Raw genomic sequence first — 18,644 nt, forward strand, 5'->3', positions numbered from 1 at the left:
CGCTTGTGACACAAACAAGGAAAGAAAAGCGAGAAATTCTACATTTTGAGGCTTCTGGGTTTTGGCCGTTTCTTGCTCGCCTACTTTTAATTTGAAATAAGAGCGCTGCTCCTGTTAAGGAAGTGCATTTCTTGCCGTCGGTGTAATTTAATCATTTAGGATTTACTGAATAATGGTACAAATCCCACCGGACATACTCGCATTAATCTGCTGCTATAGAATCCTGTTCAGGAAATGTTTGCCAGAATTTTCTCAATATACTAAATTCTGGAACAAAAACCCTCCAAACATCAATCCACCACCACTGTGTCACCCTAAGAATAACTTGAAACATAAACGTTAGATATTTCACATTTTCTCTTCTCCGGGTCAGCGACACCCAAGCTGTGCCTCTTCGTTTGACTCCCAAACCACTGGGGAGCCGTTTGCGTCCTTCCGCTGCACGTGGCATTTGCCCGCAATCGATTTGTCTCAGACCACCTTCATGGACCCTCGCGGTACGGAGCGCTTGGTGTGCTCCCGTTGAACCAGCGGAGGATCTTTGAAGGGCTGAAGACAGTCGAGGCAAATGACTCTGTTTGAAAACCATTTGCAGGTCGACGTGATTCCACCGCACCTCCGGAGGCCACAACTGTCCATCAGCCAGCCGAATAACGGCGGGGAAGAGAGCGCCACGCAACAGATGAAATGATGAATGCAGTAGCTATGCTGAGAAATGAGCAAAATGAATTCTCCTGGCCTTCTAGATCGGTTGGATAATACGAGCGACAGTATTTTCTCTTCACTGTCAACACGTAATTAGCTATTTTATGTTGGTCATAGAAAGTCTGCCTTTTTGTGGCACCTCTCACCAGTGCTTTGTTCATTCCTGCTCTTCCTCATGCTAACGATCGCTCTCACTATCACGCAGAAAGGCTCCTTTTCACGTAATCCACGTCTGTAATCAGTTTTTCTTCCTTTTTCCTTCCAGCGCGCCGTCGAAATCAGCCGGCGTGACCTCAGAATAATTTCTGTCGCGACTCGAGGCCAAAAGTCCGGGGGTCCCGACCGCTTACAAGGACTAGCCGTCCTCGCCGTGAGCCCGGAGCCCGTCCGCCTCTACCGGTCCGTCCGGCCCCCCCCGGAGGGCCGCCGGTAAACACGGCACGTCGACGCCGAGGCCAATTAGCCCGCGAGAGCAGCCTAGCGAGAGGCCTGCTGCAGAGGGGAGGGGGACTTAATTCAAAGAGCAGACTCTGTGAGAGCGCAGCTCTCCTAATCGCCAAAAAGAGCTCCGGTCCCGGGAGGAACATTCAGGCTTTCAAGAAATATAAAAGGAGTTTGTTGTTTGTAAAAAAAAACGGGTGGAGGAGCGGGGGGGGGACGATGCTCAATAGTGATTTTATATAATCATGTGGTGTTCGAATATGAAAAAATAACAAGCAAGGGAGCGAGTATCCGAAAGGGGGGGGGGGGGGCGTCGGGCCGTGACCCTTGGAGGCAGATCCACCTCCAAACTTCTTCTATCCACCGAGCCGGAGCACGTTCGGCTTCAGGCGAGTGAGGCGATTTTTGAATTGAGTTTTGGTCTCCAGTTCAGCGCGGCGACGGTTGAGGCTCGTAAACCCGCGACGGCGCGGACGGTGTGAGAAACCCGAGGTTAACGGGAGAGCATGTTTACCACTAAACCGTTTAATTAGAGCCACGCGGTATCCAAGCAACAGTAACGGGGCGCCGGGTTGAATCAGCTATTCAGTGGGGCTTTCTGTTGTCTCTCCAGGCGACCTCTGACCCGGACCTCCGCTCCGGACCCGTCACACCCGAAACCACCAGAGCGAGATGCGCAGCGTGGGCGATGTGTGTGAGCGGCTTCAAGAAGATACGACTGCAGGGTTGGTTTGTGGTTTTCAGACTTTTATTTAATTGTAAAAGTTTCTGCAGGAAATAATACACGAGAGCCCAAAAAAACATTCATGAAACCTCAGATTTGATACAAAACATTTACAATACAATATTAAATAATTGTATGCATGCTACATTTGGTCTCGTTGACTTTTGATCCGCTGTTCTGACGCGTCGCTCGACGTTTCCGCCGAGAGGATCCATCCGCCGCGTAACGCTTCTCCTTTTCTTCTTTGTTATCTCGCGTGTCACGCTGGTTGATCGTGGACTTTCTGCTCGACTCAGGCCATAAACCTTGAGAGACACGTGCGGCCTAACAAGCCTGAAGCAGGTCTGCTCTCTCTCTCTCTCTCTCTCTCTCTCTCTCTCTCTCTCTCTCTCTCTCTCTCTCTCGTTCTGTCTCCCCGCTTCAGAAAATGAGAGGAGCTCCTCACAAAATGTGACTCTTAACAGAAGCCCGGTCGTCCCCGAGGACACTGAGCCAGCGCGATCTGCCCGTCTGTCTCTTGTGACAAACCAACATCTTTCACCCGCGCGGCTCCTCTGGTGCTTTTCCCTTTTTCTTCCAGCAAAATTCTTCCCGATAACCCCTTTGCGCCCCCCCCCCCCCCCCCCCCCGTGGACGGCACTCGACGTCCATTTAAGCAAACGTGTCGAAAGGTCACAGAGCAGATGTAATTATTTTGTTTGTTATTCAGAATATTCCCCTCTGACTCGCAGGTTTCCGCTCATAGGGGAGGGGGGGTAGGGGGGGGGGGGGGAGTCGTGCAAAGCTCCGTTTTACCAGGTGAGCCGGCGGGCGATCCCTAAATCCTTCGGAGGCTGTATCCATTACGGGATCCAGGAGGGGCGGGTAGGCGCCGCTTGGCCGCACACACACACACACACACACACATCCTCTCTTTACACTCTAACTGGCAATTGTTAAATTCACACCCGTATCATTCTTCTTCACCATCTAGAGCCCTGTCAGGTATCTGCTCGTGGGCCAAACCCCCCCCCCGCGGCCGCCGGCGTCCAATCCTACAGTCTGATGGCGTCGCCCTGCCTTTTTCTTTTTCTTATTACACAGCGGCCTTAAAGATTCATGAGGGAACTTGCGTTGAAACAAGCTTAATATCCATCCCGCCTCACGCTAGCAACAACACGGCCGGGCGGAGGCGAGTGAATCATAGTGCCCCAGTGACTTGGAAGTGCCCGGATATGCAAATGCACGAGTTGGTGCAATAGATTATTCAAATGCATGGTGGCTTTGCCTCCCACCCCCTCCCCCCACTGCTGTAATGACTCCCTTCTCTCCGGATTCGAGGAGGGGGGGGTGGTGGGGGGGACCCAGTCACGAGGGTGACGCGCGGCGACGCGGCCTCGCCGGGGGCCTCGGCGGGACCACCCGCACGCGAAGGGCTGCCTGACACGCTGTACACCGATGTATAAATCGGCTTAGAGACATTTTGGGGAATTTAATTAGATGCTTGTTGTTTACGACCGAATGATTTGTTGTCGGCCGTGAAAGCCAAACAGAAGACGATGTGGTTTGAATAATGACGCTTAAATCCATTTGCACCATTTGCTTGGTTGACGAGGGTGACACGGAGGGTCCGGTTAGCCTAGCCTAGCTTAGCTTAGCTTAGCACACAGCTTCAAAGAAAACTCCACTTGGTAGCTTTGAAGCTCGCTGATTAAATACATACGATCTTTTTAGTTCAATCAGTATTTTCCTGTTTTTCATGCAGCTTTGGAATTTTTAATGTTCCGAAACGACAGCCGACTTAAGATAGTCGACATTTTCTCATCAAACGGCGTTTCCTTGTTTTTCTTCCCAGAGAAGATATACATGTACGTCACGCTCGGTTACACAGAGAAAACTTACAGTTTGAACAATTTAATTTCATATCGCCAGATGTCTCCTTTAACTCTCCAATTAAGAGTTTGAAAACTTTCGTGAGATCCACCACTCCTGTCAATTAAAAGTGCCAAAGTGCGAGGTGAGGCTGGCACATTCTGCATGGCTATTTGTCAAATCAGCAACTAATAGGAACCCCAGTTTGATCCATCTGCCACCGGTCTGAGGCTGTAACTGCTAATTACTAACGCCTACGCGGGGATATCGATTCCTCGTCCTCACATCGCAAACATGTTGAATGGCACGGAGAAACCAGTGGCGACAGGCCGCCACGTTGGCGCGGCATCACGCCGGAGGAGGGTGACTCCGCCACGAAACCACTTAGGAGCGTAACACATCAGGACAGGCGGCCAGTGGTTACCGAGGAGGGAAGGCGCACACTCCGCGAGGCCGCGAGTACGGCGTCAGCAGACGTGATTAAATCTGTGCTATGAAAAAAAGCAGATGTATAGAGTGCGTGTTTAGCAGATCGATAACGATGGACGTAGAAGACAAAGGAGACCAAAGGAGAAAATAGAGCACTTAGGCGAGCAATTACTCTGTCAGGGAAACCTCAAAGGGGCATAAAAAAAAGAAAAGAAATCCCGTTAAAATAAATGTAAGAACGGCTTCGAGCGCTATTACTTAGGATTATCACTATTGATTTTGTCTGTATCTGTGCGCGCGGCTAATATCTCCCATCGATTTCCCGCTTTTGATGGACGCCGCTCACACGCGGCGTCTCTTAACGCCCGGTTCAGGATTCCGTTTGCCACGTCCGGAACCGCTTCCTCCGGATTGTTAGGCGCATCGACCCGCCGCAGAAAGAAAGCATGAGTTTCGGATCGCTCGGCGGAAACGTGTCTCAACTCAGCGTAATGCAGTTGAGAAAAAAAAAAACCCAAAACAACCGGGACCCCGAGTCAGCGTGGCCGTCGGCCAGGACGAGCTAATTTCTCTGGCGCCGCTTCAGATGCTTTGCACTTACTGACTGACAAAAACCCAGGGAGGGGGAAAGAAAGAGGAAGCAGCGCTCACTGTGCAACGGTACTTCATTACGCCGGGTGTCCGCCGCTGTGGACCGGAGCACTTACAGCAACCACGGGCCTCCATCACCCAACGGTGACAGCTAATGCTAACTAGCACGAATTAAAAGGCTTCCTGTCTCTTCCACTCGGATTTACGGTTGCTGTTGTTTACTGTGCCGCTGCTCGCTGGACCCACGGGACTTGCAGACTCAATCTTTCTGCAGCCCTCTGTGCTTCTTGCTCTGTTGGAGCAGAAACGACCGAGTCTTGGTGGTTATCTGAGGGGCTCTCGCACTCCCGATGGTCCGGTGTTCAATTTCATTACACTCACCGACGCACTTAGACATTAATAGTAGGAAATCAGGAATTCAGGCAGCATTGCTTCTTTGCTCTCTTAAACTCCCGGCGCCATTGATTCCATTGCCCAATATACAACATATACTCTGCATTATTGATTGCTGAATACATACATCATAATCGAGCCGTTACATCGTAGATCATTTCTACAGATTGGACGAGTGCCTCCTCCCATTTGGGGAGGACAGAGATCCCCGGGGCTCTTGTTTCCTCTGCTTGGGACCCGGTAGCCCGCCGCCACTCCTCTTCTCCAGATTGCGTCTCTCGAGAGGTTTAGCGGTACCTTCTCGGTCACTGTTTCTGAATTCGTCCCCCCTGGAGCCACGTCGGCACATTTTCCCTCCGTAAAGGCACTTGAAGGGAGAATGATGGAGGACGTGTCAATGTGCTCCCTCTTCCCTTGTCACGATGATGCATGCAGTGGCAGCCGCAAATCTGGTGCATGAGGAGCAGGGTCGAGACGCTCAGTCAATTAGTTCACATCGACAAAATAATGTTTTGCACCTAAATCAATGCAGCGGATTTAAGAAACATCTCAGGCTACGCTGACGTACTTTCGAATGTTTCTAGTAAAACAAATATTTAGTTTTGGATTGTTGACTGAATAAGATGTTGAGCAATTAACCAGAGAATGGAAACCTGGCCCTCCGGTATCAGGTCCAGACTCATTCGCCTGCCGTCCTCCGTGCGTATGGGTTCATCCACTCTGCCGCACACGGTCACATCCGAGATGCAGAGGCACGTGTCAGCTCGTTCCATAGAAAGCTCCACCACTCTCCTCCCTTTGCTCGGGCCGCCGCCATGGAAGCAATCAGGCCGATGCAGCAACAACCGGGAACCAGCTCTGCTTCCACGCCTTAATATCACAGTGTCACTTCTCTGGACCTCGCCGTCCCTCGCCCGGCGCAACTTAAACCGCCTCAGCAGTCTGGCTTTTAATTGAATCCGACAGCACCTGAAAAGAGCTGAAAATCAGCAGATAGCCGGAGTCTCTCTGCAAACAGCAGCACCTTCGGGCCGGGCAATCATAACACCCACAGATGAACCACGGCTTAATTTGGTAGAGATTGTACCTGTTACAGTATTTGTCCAAAGGACAATTTACCGTTGATTCTTCGGCCAGAGTGACGGAGCGAAAAGCTCCAACAAGCAAGAAGATGATTGGAAATAATGAAATAATGAAGCGAACGTGACGTCGCTCATTCACACCACTGAATACGGCTAAGAGCATTTCAACAGTTATACGTAGAAGTATAACGGTCCTCAAAATAAAGCCGAATGATGGTTCATTTAAAATCAAAAGGTGTTTATTCTATAACGAAACCGGGACGAGGATCTCAGGGATTGTCTGGCTGCGCAAACCACATCATGCGGCGCGTTATAAACCAATGTCTTTATTATACACTGCCTCTAAATGCCTAATTAGGCTTCAAATGATGACTTTAATATTCAAAATATGTAAATGATTTCTAATAGAGTATAATCTAGACAAATAAAACAATTTATTCCGTTGCATCATTTCACAATAGAATGATTGGGAGGTTAAAAGATACATAAAGTACTCGCATCGTTACAGAATAAATGACATATTTAGTGTGTAAATACATTCATAAGTTAGGCCAATACAATGCATCAAATGTTAGTGAACTCAACTCTACTATTGAATTATTCGTTGTTGAGATGTGCTTGCATTAAAAATGTCACGAATAAGAATACAGAAAAAGTTTAAATGAATATGTTAAATTATTTTTTTCTGACCTCCGTGGCATTTACTGTATTGTCCTTCAAGGCAAATTCCAGCCATCTGGTACCCCGGGCGAGCGCAGGCAAATGTTAAAATGTACTATATTTGCAACCATCATCCGGCTCGGCTCCTGTGCAACACATCATCTCACCCCGTTCTCCTCACATGATGATGGAAAAAAGCTCCATATTTCACATCTGATGCTCAAAGTACTGACAGACAAACAGCATCTCTATTATAACATCACACACACACACACACACCATACACCATACACCACGGCAGCGGCAGATGTATAGTAGCATAATTATACAAAGAAATTGCAGTTATTTATATTTCAAAGGCACCAGTTCAACCCCCCCCCCCCTCACACACTCCCCCCGCCGCCTCCTGCTGTTATTTCTGCTGCTGTTGTTGTTCCTGCTGTTTGTGTTGCTGCTGCTGGAGCCGCAGCTCCGTCGCTGTTAGTTTTCGCTCTCAGCGTGCTCATCCACCTTTTCACTCCCCATGTGTGACCGATCTCGTAGCCAGCTGTTAATTTACAGGGAAAAATGAAGAAGAAAAAAAAAAAGCGAGCAACAATGGAAAAATAAGGGCGTTGCCTCAAGGGTGTGGTCATTTATTTATTTATTTTATTTCCCCTCATTGTTCGACTTAAAAAGCAGCTCCAGAGCCCGTTGAGGAGCTTTAATGTGGCCAAGTCCACGACATGAACTTAAAACAAATATTAAGTTCCACCACTGATGTCAAATGAGGGCATCTGTCTGCTGATGCATTACTGGCCTCTAGTGGCGATTGGTGGCGTCGGCGTAATAAATATACCCCTGAAACAGAGGCTCTCGGGCAATACGGTGATCTGTAAGTTATTCCTGTGACACTCGACAGGGCCGGTGTTTGTAAAGTCACTTCGCCATCGACTCGGCTCGGCGTTGCACTAATGAGAGTAATCACCCCGGCAGAATTCCTCTCGTTTCCATCAGATAATTACACATTAGCGTCACGCGAGACGGCGGGAGGAGAGACAAATTCAGTGATTGGGAATCCAGTCAGAACAAGCATCAGACTCACAGCAGCTTCTCGAGCGATCCGTGGGGCTTTGAATTGGGAGAAAATGAAGCGCCAATGAGAACGCAGACGAGCGCCGTTCACTTGCGATGTCTTTCAGAAGCGGGAAGCAAAAGGATGTTTGAGCAGAAAGAGCTGGTGGGCCGGAAACGGATCAAGACGACAGCGGCTTCCCAATTCACTGATTGTCATGAGAAGAGAGTGGAATGTAACCTGGACGCCACTTGAAATGAAATGATTTTCTTTAGTTTAAAAATGTGCAGCCAGTGAAACAGCCAGTATGCAAATGCCAACAAAAAAAGAGAATCTTTATTCAGGACATACAGCGTTAAACTTGACTTGTTCCTCTCGTACTCAGTTTATTTTTCCTCATTTCTTCTGCACTGGAGCGTCGTCCCTCACAACTGGGAAGATCTCAATCTCCTTGATGATCCTCCGAGCAATAACGTCGTTGTTCGCTGACATCATCCTCCGAGACATCAGATCGAAGGGCCCCCCTGGGTGGTCAAACAGAGCTGTTACTATTTTGCTGCACAATACCCTTGATAGTTTTCGGGGGGGGGTCTCTTTTCCAGAGCCTGAACGCACCGTCCACATCCAGGATGAGTCCTCCGGCTTCCTGGACGATAACCGCTCCGGCGGCAATGTCCCAGCAGTGGATCCCGATCTCGAAGAAGGCCTCCACCGCCCCCGACGCCACCAGGCACATGTTGGTGGCAGCTGTGCCCGACCCCCGCAGCCTGTCGGGACGCACCGGTTTGGAGTTGAATGAGTAAGCAAGGTTACAAACCTCTCTTCTTATCAGTTTATTGGAAAAAAATAGAAGATATTTTGCAACTGTAGGTCGTTCAGCCCCTTTAATGTTCATATTTAACACTACATAACTCATGAATTAACAATTGAGGGCGGGGCTAACTCATGATTGACGGGTCAATGCCACAGCGTTGTCTGGTCTGGGAGTTGTTTGTGTTATTGTTCAGGTGACATTCTGCACTCACCCATGCACTGGGATGCGGAGGATCTTCTGCATGGTGGAGAAGATCTTGGTCACTTTTTCTATGCTGCGGTCGGTTCCGTGCTCCGAGATGATAATGGACTTGTTGATATCTTCAACGACAGAAAGCCAAAAGGTTACAGGTGTGACACACGCACACAAGCTTCCAGTCTTCCGGATTGAATGTGTGCGACCTTTTTTGGAAACACGGCCGCGGTACCTTTTACATCGGACACCTGAATCTGCTCATCGTCGCAGAAAGCTCCCTGCCCCCTCCGCGCTTTGTACATTTTGTCTTCCAAGCAGCTGTACACCACACCGAACTCCAGCTGAAAAGAAAGACCGTCCTTTGACCTCGCTCATCTGGATGAAGCACTTTTAAACGGCTGTCGAGATGGATTTCACATACCTGCTTATTGACGGCAAACGCGATGGACACCGCGACGAAGGGGAATCTGTGAGGAAAAAGGTACTTTAGTCTTGTGCATCCTGGAACATCACGAACATCACCGTTCCAGGACCGTTTTCCAGTGAATGTGCCTTCAACGCATCTGCCGTCTCACCCATGCACAAAGTTCGTGGTGCCGTCGACGGGGTCTATGATCCACGTGGGCTTATCAGTCAAGATACACGCCTCCCCCTTAGAGACGGACTCTTCTCCAATGAAACTGCAGCACGGAAGAACCGATGACAAATATCAATAAATGCAACAAACATAGACATGCGTCTGTGTGTGTGTGTGAGACTGACCAGTGTGTGCCATCGCCGAATTGCTCCTTAAGAGACCCGATGATGATCTTCTCCACCCTCTCGTCAGTCTTGGTGACGAGGTCCACGGCGGAGCTCTTTGTCTGGATCTTTATTTCCTCCTCCCCGGCTTTCCTGATGACCTGAACGAAGAGCAGAGCGTTGGCGCGCGGCTCGGGGGTTAACGTGGGTGAAGTAGGGCGCGGCTCATTCTTTTTACGTACCGCTCCAGCCGCTCTTGCAACCTGAACAGCGAAGTCGTAGGCGGTCTGCCACGGGTCTGCCATGGTGTGTGCACGGGGGTCTTTGCTGAGGAGAGCCTGTAAAAGGAAGAAAGCTTGTAAAAGTGCAACTCGGACTCATAAATGCATCGACGGGGGCGTTTGTCCTTCATCAGAAACATAACACACTTTACAAAAATATGGTTATTAGCACCTTGTCAAATGTGTTGCTAACGACGACCGTCTCTGAGGACCCACAATGCAATACTTTTAATCCCGCGTGCTTAGCACACTGCTCTTACAATAGAGTTGCGCAACACTTTGCGTCTTTGTAACAAACCACCACCGGGGGCCACGCGCAGGTTCCACATTTTAAAATGTAAAGAAACGGTAGATTTCAGTGAATGATGAAGGAATTAAACGCACGTGAACTCCATTTCCTGAAAATTATATTTGATGATTTAAATACTTGATTTTGAAATTTGTTTTACAAGTTTAAACATGATTTACAGATTAGTTGCGGTGTTAATGTGGGAGTACACGCACTAATGCTGCAGCGTGAAAATACTCTGCTACGTTTAAAAGACTTCAAGTCTGTGAGTTTTATCAAGAAAAATAAGTGCGAAGCCGTCATGGTGCCAGTCAGTGTCTTTATATCACTGCTGAGGAAGTCTTTAACTCCTTTGTATATATCGTGATCAGTAATGCATCATGTTCTAGAATCTATGAGAAACATTTAGTTTTTTACTGGATGGAAATAAGATGAAAACAAAGAAAGTTACACATTCGTAAGAAGCAGCTTTGAGTTGCATACGATGAGAAATGTTGCTCTCATCAATATTTACAGTACTTCTCACTTATGTAACGCAGCGGCAAATATTCTACTTTCGGGCAACTTGTCTGACGGCTTTGGTGACTTTTCAGAATACGATTCCCACCTCAGAGTGTTTTCGGTGATGAGTTACACAAAAGCAACAACACGTGTTTGCCCAATTATCCATCCACTCCATCCAATTATCCATGCAGACACACACACAGGTATCATTGGAAAAAGGAAGAAGAAAAAAAACCTCACCTTGTGAAGAAAGACGGACCAGCTGTCAGTAGCTCCAGGATAACAGTGCACAGTCTTTTGAAGAGCCTTAAGTTCCTTATTGGAGAGATTAAGCAACTTATTTTTTCTCTTCTTTTTTTTTCTCTCTGGCATGACACAATGGGAAAAGTACCAGCACCGCCCTCCTGCAGGAAACCGACCCAAAGGAAGAGGCAACGATACGAAGGCCGACCTGCAACAACACGATGTGCTCAGCGCGCATCAATGTGAGCAAGTGGAAAATTTCACCAGTTTTTTTCAGGGCAACACACCCTGCTGCGTACTTCCTTTAGCCACATATGTGCATGCTAAAGCTGACATGGGTGGCAGTCACAGACGTTGGCATGAGTCACTCTTTGCGTTGATATTGGTGCATAAACCAGATTCGACGAGGAAACAAAAGCCCCGTCACTTGTGTACTTCCCGACACTTTCACAGCTATTGTGTTTTTCCTTTACGACCTCACGTGGCGTCCAGCGGGTGGAAAATACCACGAAAAGGTCTCCTGGCGCGTCAATGCGTGCATGCATGCCTCCTTCTCATTGTGCAATATCCTCGTAAAGTGGATGAAACTATTTTCCTCACACGGGTCGAGATGCGTCTGCACCGACATGCATGCGTCAAAATGTTTATCACAAGTGTTCACGCCTGAGCGCAAAACCGCTATCGCAATTAATTCAATAAGGAGCTGTTGCAACATCAAACAGCAATGCTGTGCGAGTAATTAAAAGAAGCATTTTCATAAATCCATTCGCTCCCACAGATACAGTGAATGTGCCATTTTAAACTAATTCATTTAAATGCAAGTTGCCCTTAAGTCCTGCGGAGTGCAGACTGCTTCGTGCTACGTCCCGTCAAACGCCGCGGGAGGTTCCCGTCGCCGGAAGTCACACCTTGCTGCAAGACGGATTGTTGAATCACCGGTAAGATCTCCATGTCTCAATGTGATCGCATTGTGCATGTCGACATGCCTACGGCCGGGAACCTGGGGGAGGGGGGGGGGTGACCAAGGGGGGTAAACATCTGCACACACCACATACATTTGTCATTATGTTTAATGGCCTTTTAAGAGCATGCATGTCTACATGTCGCAGGCACCTGAATTCCATCCGTTTTGGTTTTTTATTTCCGCGGCTCGTTCAGACATGACGTGAGTCACAGCCACACCTTGCATAACTCCACTCTGTGTGTTGAAATACCCGCTTCAACGGTCTGCTGTGCCGCATTAGCACAGAAAGAGGGTGAGCACCAACCGCACGAATTATCCCTGCTTGACCTCCTTGGTCTGGTCTGGATCTCCGTCTGATCCTTCTGGGGATCCAGAGCCGCCAAAACAAACCCATGAACCCCCCGCCAGATGGGTGTGCGTGGTAAAGTTTTAGTTTGACCCGCAGCAGCAGAGGAGCAGTCGTCGCCCCGCCGTGCACTAAATATGAGGCGTTGGGGGGGGGGGGGACACGCTGAGGGAAGTGATGGGACGAGCAAGACAAATACATCAGTCCCGCTGTCTCGCCGGCAGGTTCGTAATGAATAATTTATCCGGGGTGGCCGATGTTTTGGGTTGTTCGGTTCCCCCCCCCAGAATCACAGCTGTATTTGAGGCCTGCCACCCCGCTGGAGAGGCTGAAGGTCGACGGTACCTCCTGAAAGATGAGCGGCAGCTGCGAACACGTTTTTTTCACGCGTCCCCGCGTGGCCTTCGAATTGCGAACTGATGGCGCATCGTTCTGAAACGCCTGCAGGGCTCGACTCTCGCAACTCCCGGGGGAACATCTGTGCCCGCGCCCCTTTTTTTTAGCAAAGAGCAACGGCTGACGCTTCCGAACGGGCACAGGAACAAAGCTAAAGACCGGGACGCGGCAACGCAGGTGGAGTCGACAGGAGGTCGACGTTGCTCTCAGCTGGCTGAGCCTGGAAATCGGTCCCGGCGCTGGCGATTACGCCTGCCCCCCCCCTCCCCCCCGCTGCAGACTAAACACGGACCATTGATTCCTTGGGAGGGGGGCCCCCCTGCAGAACGGGACCCGCGTTTGCTCAAGTGTTTAACAAAAGAAAAGAAAAACATTGGTTAGTCATCAGCCAACGCAAGCTGCAAAAATAAAGAACTGACGGCAGTCTGTGGAGAGCCAAACTGGGCTATTTCCCAGAGAAGAAACGCCTGGGGGGGGTTAGTCGGCTGCTTTGCATGTGCAGTGTCTGCAGCACTGACTGAAAGGGCAGCAGAGAATGTCACATGGTGTAAATGCTTTCATCTCTTCACTAAATCACAGCGGGTGAAGCAGTGTGAGAGTTTTCTTTTCCACATGTTTCAGTGTCAGAGGCCTGTTTTCTGTTTACTGTTCATTTGGTTTGCTACAAGAGACACTTGCTTTCTTCAGAGATTTTTTATTTTTTTTTTAAATGAGAAAAAAATCCGTTTTCTAGGTTGGACGTCTACTCGAGGTCAGAACACAGTGGGACTGTCAGCGAGGTGTTCAGACTGGACTTTCCCATCTCCAGAGCAGTGCTGGATGATGTCCGATTGGAGGCGACGCCGGCTGGTGCAGAAGCTGCTGTTTCGTCTCGAGGAATCGGCCGTGGCAGATTTCCTTTTAACGCTGGCAACCGTTTCTTCACAAACGAATGACAGCAAACTCCTTTTTTCGTCAAAGAAATTCAACGTTTTGTGCACAAATGCCGGCGCTCAGGTTTTACTTCTTTCGCTAATGGTAGTCTTCGGTCTACGAGCGCAGCCGACGTGTGGATGCATGCTGACAGCTGTCCCGGCACGGCTTTAATGACATGCATTTATCCGTCTGCGGTGTGTCAGGAAGAGGCGGGGCCTCGCACGAGGTATATATAGGCCTCTTTATTCGCTCCTCCATCCAGTCGGCGTATTGCAGCCCGAACGAGAAGAAGTTATACAACAAAGTATTTATATACAAACCACGTTTGAAGTACAGGTTGCTGGATCAACTCGCGATGGCACTCAAAGATATTTACATAAAGATATTTGTGTATATAAGAGTGCACGTTGTGTTGTCGTGGAATGTGGATCAGCATGCAGCAGAACGCTGTGCAGAGGCCTCAGGCGACTGACTACACGTAATAAAGGGGCTAGTTCCTGGCTAACACGAGCTCAGCCAATCATCATTTAGCAGAAGACAGACGGACCAGCCAATAAATGTCACTCACATTCAACCAAATACAAAACCGAAGATTAAATCTGACACAAATAAGCAATAATATTGGTCAAACCCTGAAAACATTTACACTAAAATAGAGATTAGTGCCGTAAAGAGGAATTGTTCCATGAATAAATATATGACAGGAAATGGCAATAAAAGTGTGAGTATCAGGAAACACATTTCTTAAATACTAGGACTGAAAAGTCTAAATGTGTGAGAGGCAGAATGTAGAAACACAACAGGGACTTCTACAGAAAGCAGAAACAACGTACGTCCCGAATATCTTAAGTTCAGGGTTCTACCTCTTACGGCTAAAAGCATAATCGTAAACACAGAAGCAGGTCGGCAGAAGAGATGCTGCAGACGCGCTATCCATCCGTGTCGTCACGCCCGACGCGCAGCTCAGCGACCTGCTTGGCGATGCGTTCTGCTACGGCTCTGCTGCTGGCGACGATCAGCCTCCGGGACATCAGATCAAACGGTCCACCTGCAGGAGAGGAACGTCACCTCCACCCTTCTGCTGCTTTTTTTGGTCATAGTTTCATATCGTTTTAATTTGGATTTCGACACAGTTTGACCCCAATGTGAGCAAAGAGGACGGAGCATCCAGAGAGGCGTTTGGAAAGTGGTTCCACCTCAATGCCGCACGCACACACACACACGCACACACACACACGGCTTAAATATACAGAAATATGCCTCACCTGAAATGTCCATGATGACCCCCCCGGCCTCGGTAACCACCGCCGCCCCTCCGGCCATGTCCCAGCAGTGGATGCCCATGTGGTAGTAGGCGTCGGCCGAGCCGCACGCCACCAGGCACATGTTGACGGCCGCGCTGCCCGGCGAGCGGATGCTGAGGACGCACATGGGATTCCTGCTTATTTAAAGTTCCCTCATTGCTTCTCTCAGTTAGGACGGTTTCTAACACGCTTTGCTGATGGCGTCATCAGGCTGCCGGCGCGTCGCCTCATCGAGCGTTTAAAAATAAACACCGCTGCTTCACATTAAAAGCGTGACCCACTGGCGAAACACGGCGGGGGGGGGGGGGGGGGCTTTATTGTGAAGAGTCGACAGGAAACATGTTTACTGATGATTGATTGTGTCTAATTCGAGTAATGGCGCTCGGAGGAGCCGGCGTCGGCTGTAGCGCGTGCGCGTGTTTACCCGTGCACGGGGATGGTGAGGATGCTCTCGACGTTGGCCAACATCGTTTGGAAACGTGCGGGATCCTTGTCGAAGTTCATCTCCGTCAGCACCAGCGATCGGCTGATGTCTTCGATGACACGGACAAAACACCAGTAAAACACCAGCTGAACTAAAGAACACAGAGAGGCAGCTCGCCGACTTTGGCGCCACCTGCTGGACTTGTTGAAGGAGTGACGCCACTATCGGCGTTTACCTTCCTGCCCGGACACTTTGATGGGGGCTCCGTTGCAGAACGCCCCCTTCCCTTTGCGCGCCGTGTACATCTTGTCCTCGATGCAGCTGTAGACGACCCCGAACTCGATCTGAGGGCGAGACGCAGGGGGGCTGAGAATAGAACTACCGTGCCGCTCATCAGAAACACGCTGGGTTACTGCGGTAATGAATCTTTTGGTTTCGCCTAATTAAGATGTTACAGTGTCAAAAGCAAACGCTTGACTCGCCAACAGTAAAGCTCCGTACCTCTTTCTTCACGGTGAAGCCGATGGATACGGACACAAAGGGGAACCTGCATGAAAAGGAATTTTTAATATAAGAAAAGCATTCCTTTAATGAACTCCCTTTAGGTTTAAGCTCGGGAGGATTCAATTTCTGTTATCGGTTCAGTTTCATCTACATTGTCTAATTATACCTGACGGAGAGGACAATCCGAGAGAGAACCCAATTAAAAGATAAAAAGAAATAGGAGATAAACTAAATCCAGTGGCCGATCGGGCTTCTTAATGGCTCGTATGAGGCTTAATGTACAGCGAGCGGGTCGTTACTGCCTAATGAAGTCAGGGTTCAGAGGGTAAGCCGGTACCCCGACATGAGGTACTTTAATACAATATAGGAATCTAAATATCTCTCGTTCTCTTTTATTAAGAAAAGTATATTGTGTCCCTGTCACTGGGTATTGTATCCATGGCAACTGCAACACAGAGCAGCGGCTTGATACGAAGACCAATCAGAGTCGAGTTGTACCGGTGAACAAAGTTGGTGGTGCCATCGATGGGGTCGATGATCCAGGTGGGATCGTCCGTCAGGACGCTGGCGGCGCCTGCTGCTACCGACTCCTCGCCTATGAAGCTTGGAATCAGAAAGAAAATAAACTATTTGGACGGACCACTTGATGTCAGTATTAACAAATGACACGGAGCGTATTTAGTTCCTCTCTTTGTGTGAAAAAGAAATGCCGCCAACGTATAGAAAACTATCATCCACACGAAGAACCAAATAAGTAAAATGTAATTGAAGGCATGAAAACAAGGACCAAACTTTAAGGGATAAAGAGATGTAAAAATACACCGTCACTCCTCATGTCCCTCTGGTCAAGTACCTGTGAGTGGGGAACTTCTCCTTGATGGAGGAGATAATGAGCTGCTCCACTCGCTGGTCCGTCTCGGTCACCAGGTCCACTGGCGAGCTCTTCTGCATGACGGCGATGTCTTTCTGCAGCGCCTCGCGGATCATCTGGCAGAAACACGACAAACTCAGCGAGGGCGTTTTCTCGGGACGACCGCCCGCTACTTTAAGTCAGACGTGTCGCGTGTGATATGAGATAATAATGAAACGTCTTCACCGTTTCATGGTAACTTTAGGAAAATAAAAGATAACATTACTCTTTAATATGAACCTGGAGAAGTTAACTTCCTGACTCAAATTTGTAACAAAAAGGGAATATTGCTATAAACTCTTATTTTCTCTTTGCTGTAAGAAAGTCTTGTTCAGTCTATATTATTTTTTACAGTGTATTTGGAATGCTGTATGACCAACCTCATGTAATGTATACAAAAAATACCTTTTTTATCTTTTAACACCTTTTGAGGGAATGTTCTGACCATCTTTTGAGATGCTTGAACACCGGTCTGACCTCAAATTAAAAATGCAGAATTTTCCTTAGTTAATTTGCATTCATTTGCAATATTAAAACTCCTCTCAGGCCCCTTTCTTGGGGGCCAATGTGAATATTGAAACATTAAATTATCTTCTTGGATCTCATTTGATCACATCCGGCATCTGCAAGTCCCTTGCATACACGTTGCGTGGAAACAAACAGCAAAGGGGGGATTCTTCATTCACCTCGCCGGCCTTTTTGGTGACTTCCACACACAGATCCAAACACTCCTGCCAAGGATCACTCATGTTGAATCGGGGACGAGGAGCCAGAAGACTCGAGATTCCCAGATAATGACGGATTGAAACGTGTGTTTCCTGTTGAGGGGAAAAACCCACACGCGGGCTTAGTTTACAATAAACAAACAAAAACAATAATAAACAAAAGCAGCCGCAGACGAATCGGTCTTTGGACGAAAGAAGCGAGTCCAGTGAGTCAAGTCAAGTTAGCTTAACGTGCTAGCTAGCTTTGAAACTAATAAAGTTAACGCGTCACCACTTCTACGTAACGTTACAGGTTGGGCCAGGCAGCTTTGTAACGTCTTAATTTACGCTTTAATAGATTACAGTAGCGAGCGGGTCGATAAACTAAAGGTAACGTTAACTCGACCCACCTCCGCGCAGGATCCACTTCCGCACGGACTTTTAACATGCGCATGGCGGGGCGGGACTTTTGGTGGCTTCTCTCGCTCTCATTGGTTGAAAAGATTCAACCGGAAAAACAATCGCTGGTGTCATTGGCTAGAATGCTGTCGTCTCTCCACACAGGAAATTGGTGCATTTTAAATATTGTCATTTACTTGTTGGCATGTATGTATCAGAAGGCTGTAATAATGGATTATTCGGTGCGCTCTTTTTGTTATATTGTATTTGTATACTGTACTGAGCAGCAGGACTAAAAGTTGGTGTGGAGTAAATCAGCTGTCTTACCATGTTTTGTCCAGCAGGGGGCAGCAGCAGCTCTCCATACGATCGGATGTACAGATTTAAAAGGAACCTTTATCGCAGCAGGTTTCCACATTTGAGAAATTCACTGTTAAAGCCAGTTTCCCTAAAGCTTAATGGACGCATTATTTAATATACAAATTTGCATACGACTCCAGAACTATAAAGGTACTTTTTGTCACTTGGCTTTTCGGCACTTCTTAAATCAGTTTAATATTTTTAGCTGTAGGTTTCAGGAAACACGTTTAGGAATCATCAGGATTGTGGTAAAAATACTACATTATTTGCTTTATTTCTGGATTAAGTTATTCTGGTGTTAAGCTTCCTTTTGATTGAGTTAATAATTCACAGACTTCCCCAACCAGCAAGATATTTGGTTCTGCTTCCAAGAAACACATTTACACGCAGCGTACTGTACATTCAGAGGAATTACATCACA

The 18,644-nt window shown here is 48.2% G+C and overlaps 2 protein-coding genes across 4 annotated transcripts; both read right to left on the minus strand.

The window, feature by feature from the left end:
• Nucleotides 1-8,246: 8,246 nt before the first annotated feature.
• On the minus strand, nucleotides 8,247-11,929 carry LOC120811806 (inositol monophosphatase 1). 2 transcript variants are annotated; one of them, XM_040167456.2, is made up of 9 exons: nucleotides 10,995-11,929; nucleotides 9,923-10,018; nucleotides 9,702-9,841; nucleotides 9,515-9,619; nucleotides 9,361-9,406; nucleotides 9,172-9,280; nucleotides 8,956-9,064; nucleotides 8,546-8,697; nucleotides 8,247-8,454 (listed from the first exon to the last, which is right to left on the minus strand). In XM_040167456.2, exons 1-9 carry the CDS (start codon nucleotides 11,124-11,126, stop codon nucleotides 8,327-8,329), a joined length of 1,017 nt encoding a protein of 338 aa, XP_040023390.2. In that variant the 5' UTR covers nucleotides 11,127-11,929; the 3' UTR covers nucleotides 8,247-8,326. The 2 variants fall into 2 exon arrangements, with proteins under 2 accessions (XP_040023390.2, XP_077952219.1); XM_078096093.1 differs by having other exon boundaries at nucleotides 9,702-10,018; nucleotides 10,995-11,443.
• A 1,916-nt stretch (nucleotides 11,930-13,845) lies between these two features.
• On the minus strand, nucleotides 13,846-17,991 carry impa2 (inositol monophosphatase 2). Of its 2 annotated transcripts, none has more exons than XM_040167459.2 (9): nucleotides 17,875-17,991; nucleotides 17,447-17,578; nucleotides 16,704-16,837; nucleotides 16,349-16,453; nucleotides 15,848-15,893; nucleotides 15,582-15,690; nucleotides 15,347-15,455; nucleotides 14,884-15,035; nucleotides 13,846-14,666 (listed from the first exon to the last, which is right to left on the minus strand). In XM_040167459.2, exons 2-9 carry the CDS (start codon nucleotides 17,507-17,509, stop codon nucleotides 14,548-14,550), a joined length of 837 nt encoding a protein of 278 aa, XP_040023393.2. In that variant the 5' UTR covers nucleotides 17,510-17,578; nucleotides 17,875-17,991; the 3' UTR covers nucleotides 13,846-14,547. The 2 variants fall into 2 exon arrangements, with proteins under 2 accessions (XP_040023393.2, XP_040023395.2); XM_040167461.2 differs by having other exon boundaries at nucleotides 17,813-17,926.
• Nucleotides 17,992-18,644: the final 653 nt, after the last annotated feature.

This window comes from Gasterosteus aculeatus, chromosome 21 (assembly GCF_964276395.1).
Source record: "Gasterosteus aculeatus chromosome 21, fGasAcu3.hap1.1, whole genome shotgun sequence".
In the NCBI taxonomy this organism is placed as follows: domain Eukaryota; kingdom Metazoa; phylum Chordata; class Actinopteri; order Perciformes; family Gasterosteidae; genus Gasterosteus; species Gasterosteus aculeatus.

What these genes read in the sequence shown, in the direction of transcription:
- impa2 (XM_040167459.2), bottom strand. Translation starts at nt 17,509, where the DNA reads ATGAGTGATCCTTGGCAGGAGTGTTTGGATCTGTGTGTGGAAGTCACC. An exon ending in CTCACCATCCCCGTGCACGG is followed by an intron (nt 15,036 to 15,346) that starts GTAAACACGCGC and finishes GTGCGTCCTCAG; the next exon opens with CATCCGCTCGCCGGGCAGCG. An exon ending in GGTCATCATGGACATTTCAG is followed by an intron (nt 14,667 to 14,883) that starts GTGAGGCATATT and finishes CCTCTCCTGCAG; the next exon opens with GTGGACCGTTTGATCTGATG.
- LOC120811806 (XM_078096093.1), bottom strand. Translation starts at nt 11,126, where the DNA reads ATGCCAGAGAGAAAAAAAAAGAAGAGAAAAAATAAGTTGCTTAATCTC. An exon ending in ACCACGAACTTTGTGCATGG is followed by an intron (nt 9,407 to 9,514) that starts GTGAGACGGCAG and finishes TTTTCCTCACAG; the next exon opens with ATTCCCCTTCGTCGCGGTGT. An exon ending in CTCCGCATCCCAGTGCATGG is followed by an intron (nt 8,698 to 8,955) that starts GTGAGTGCAGAA and finishes GCGTCCCGACAG; the next exon opens with GCTGCGGGGGTCGGGCACAG.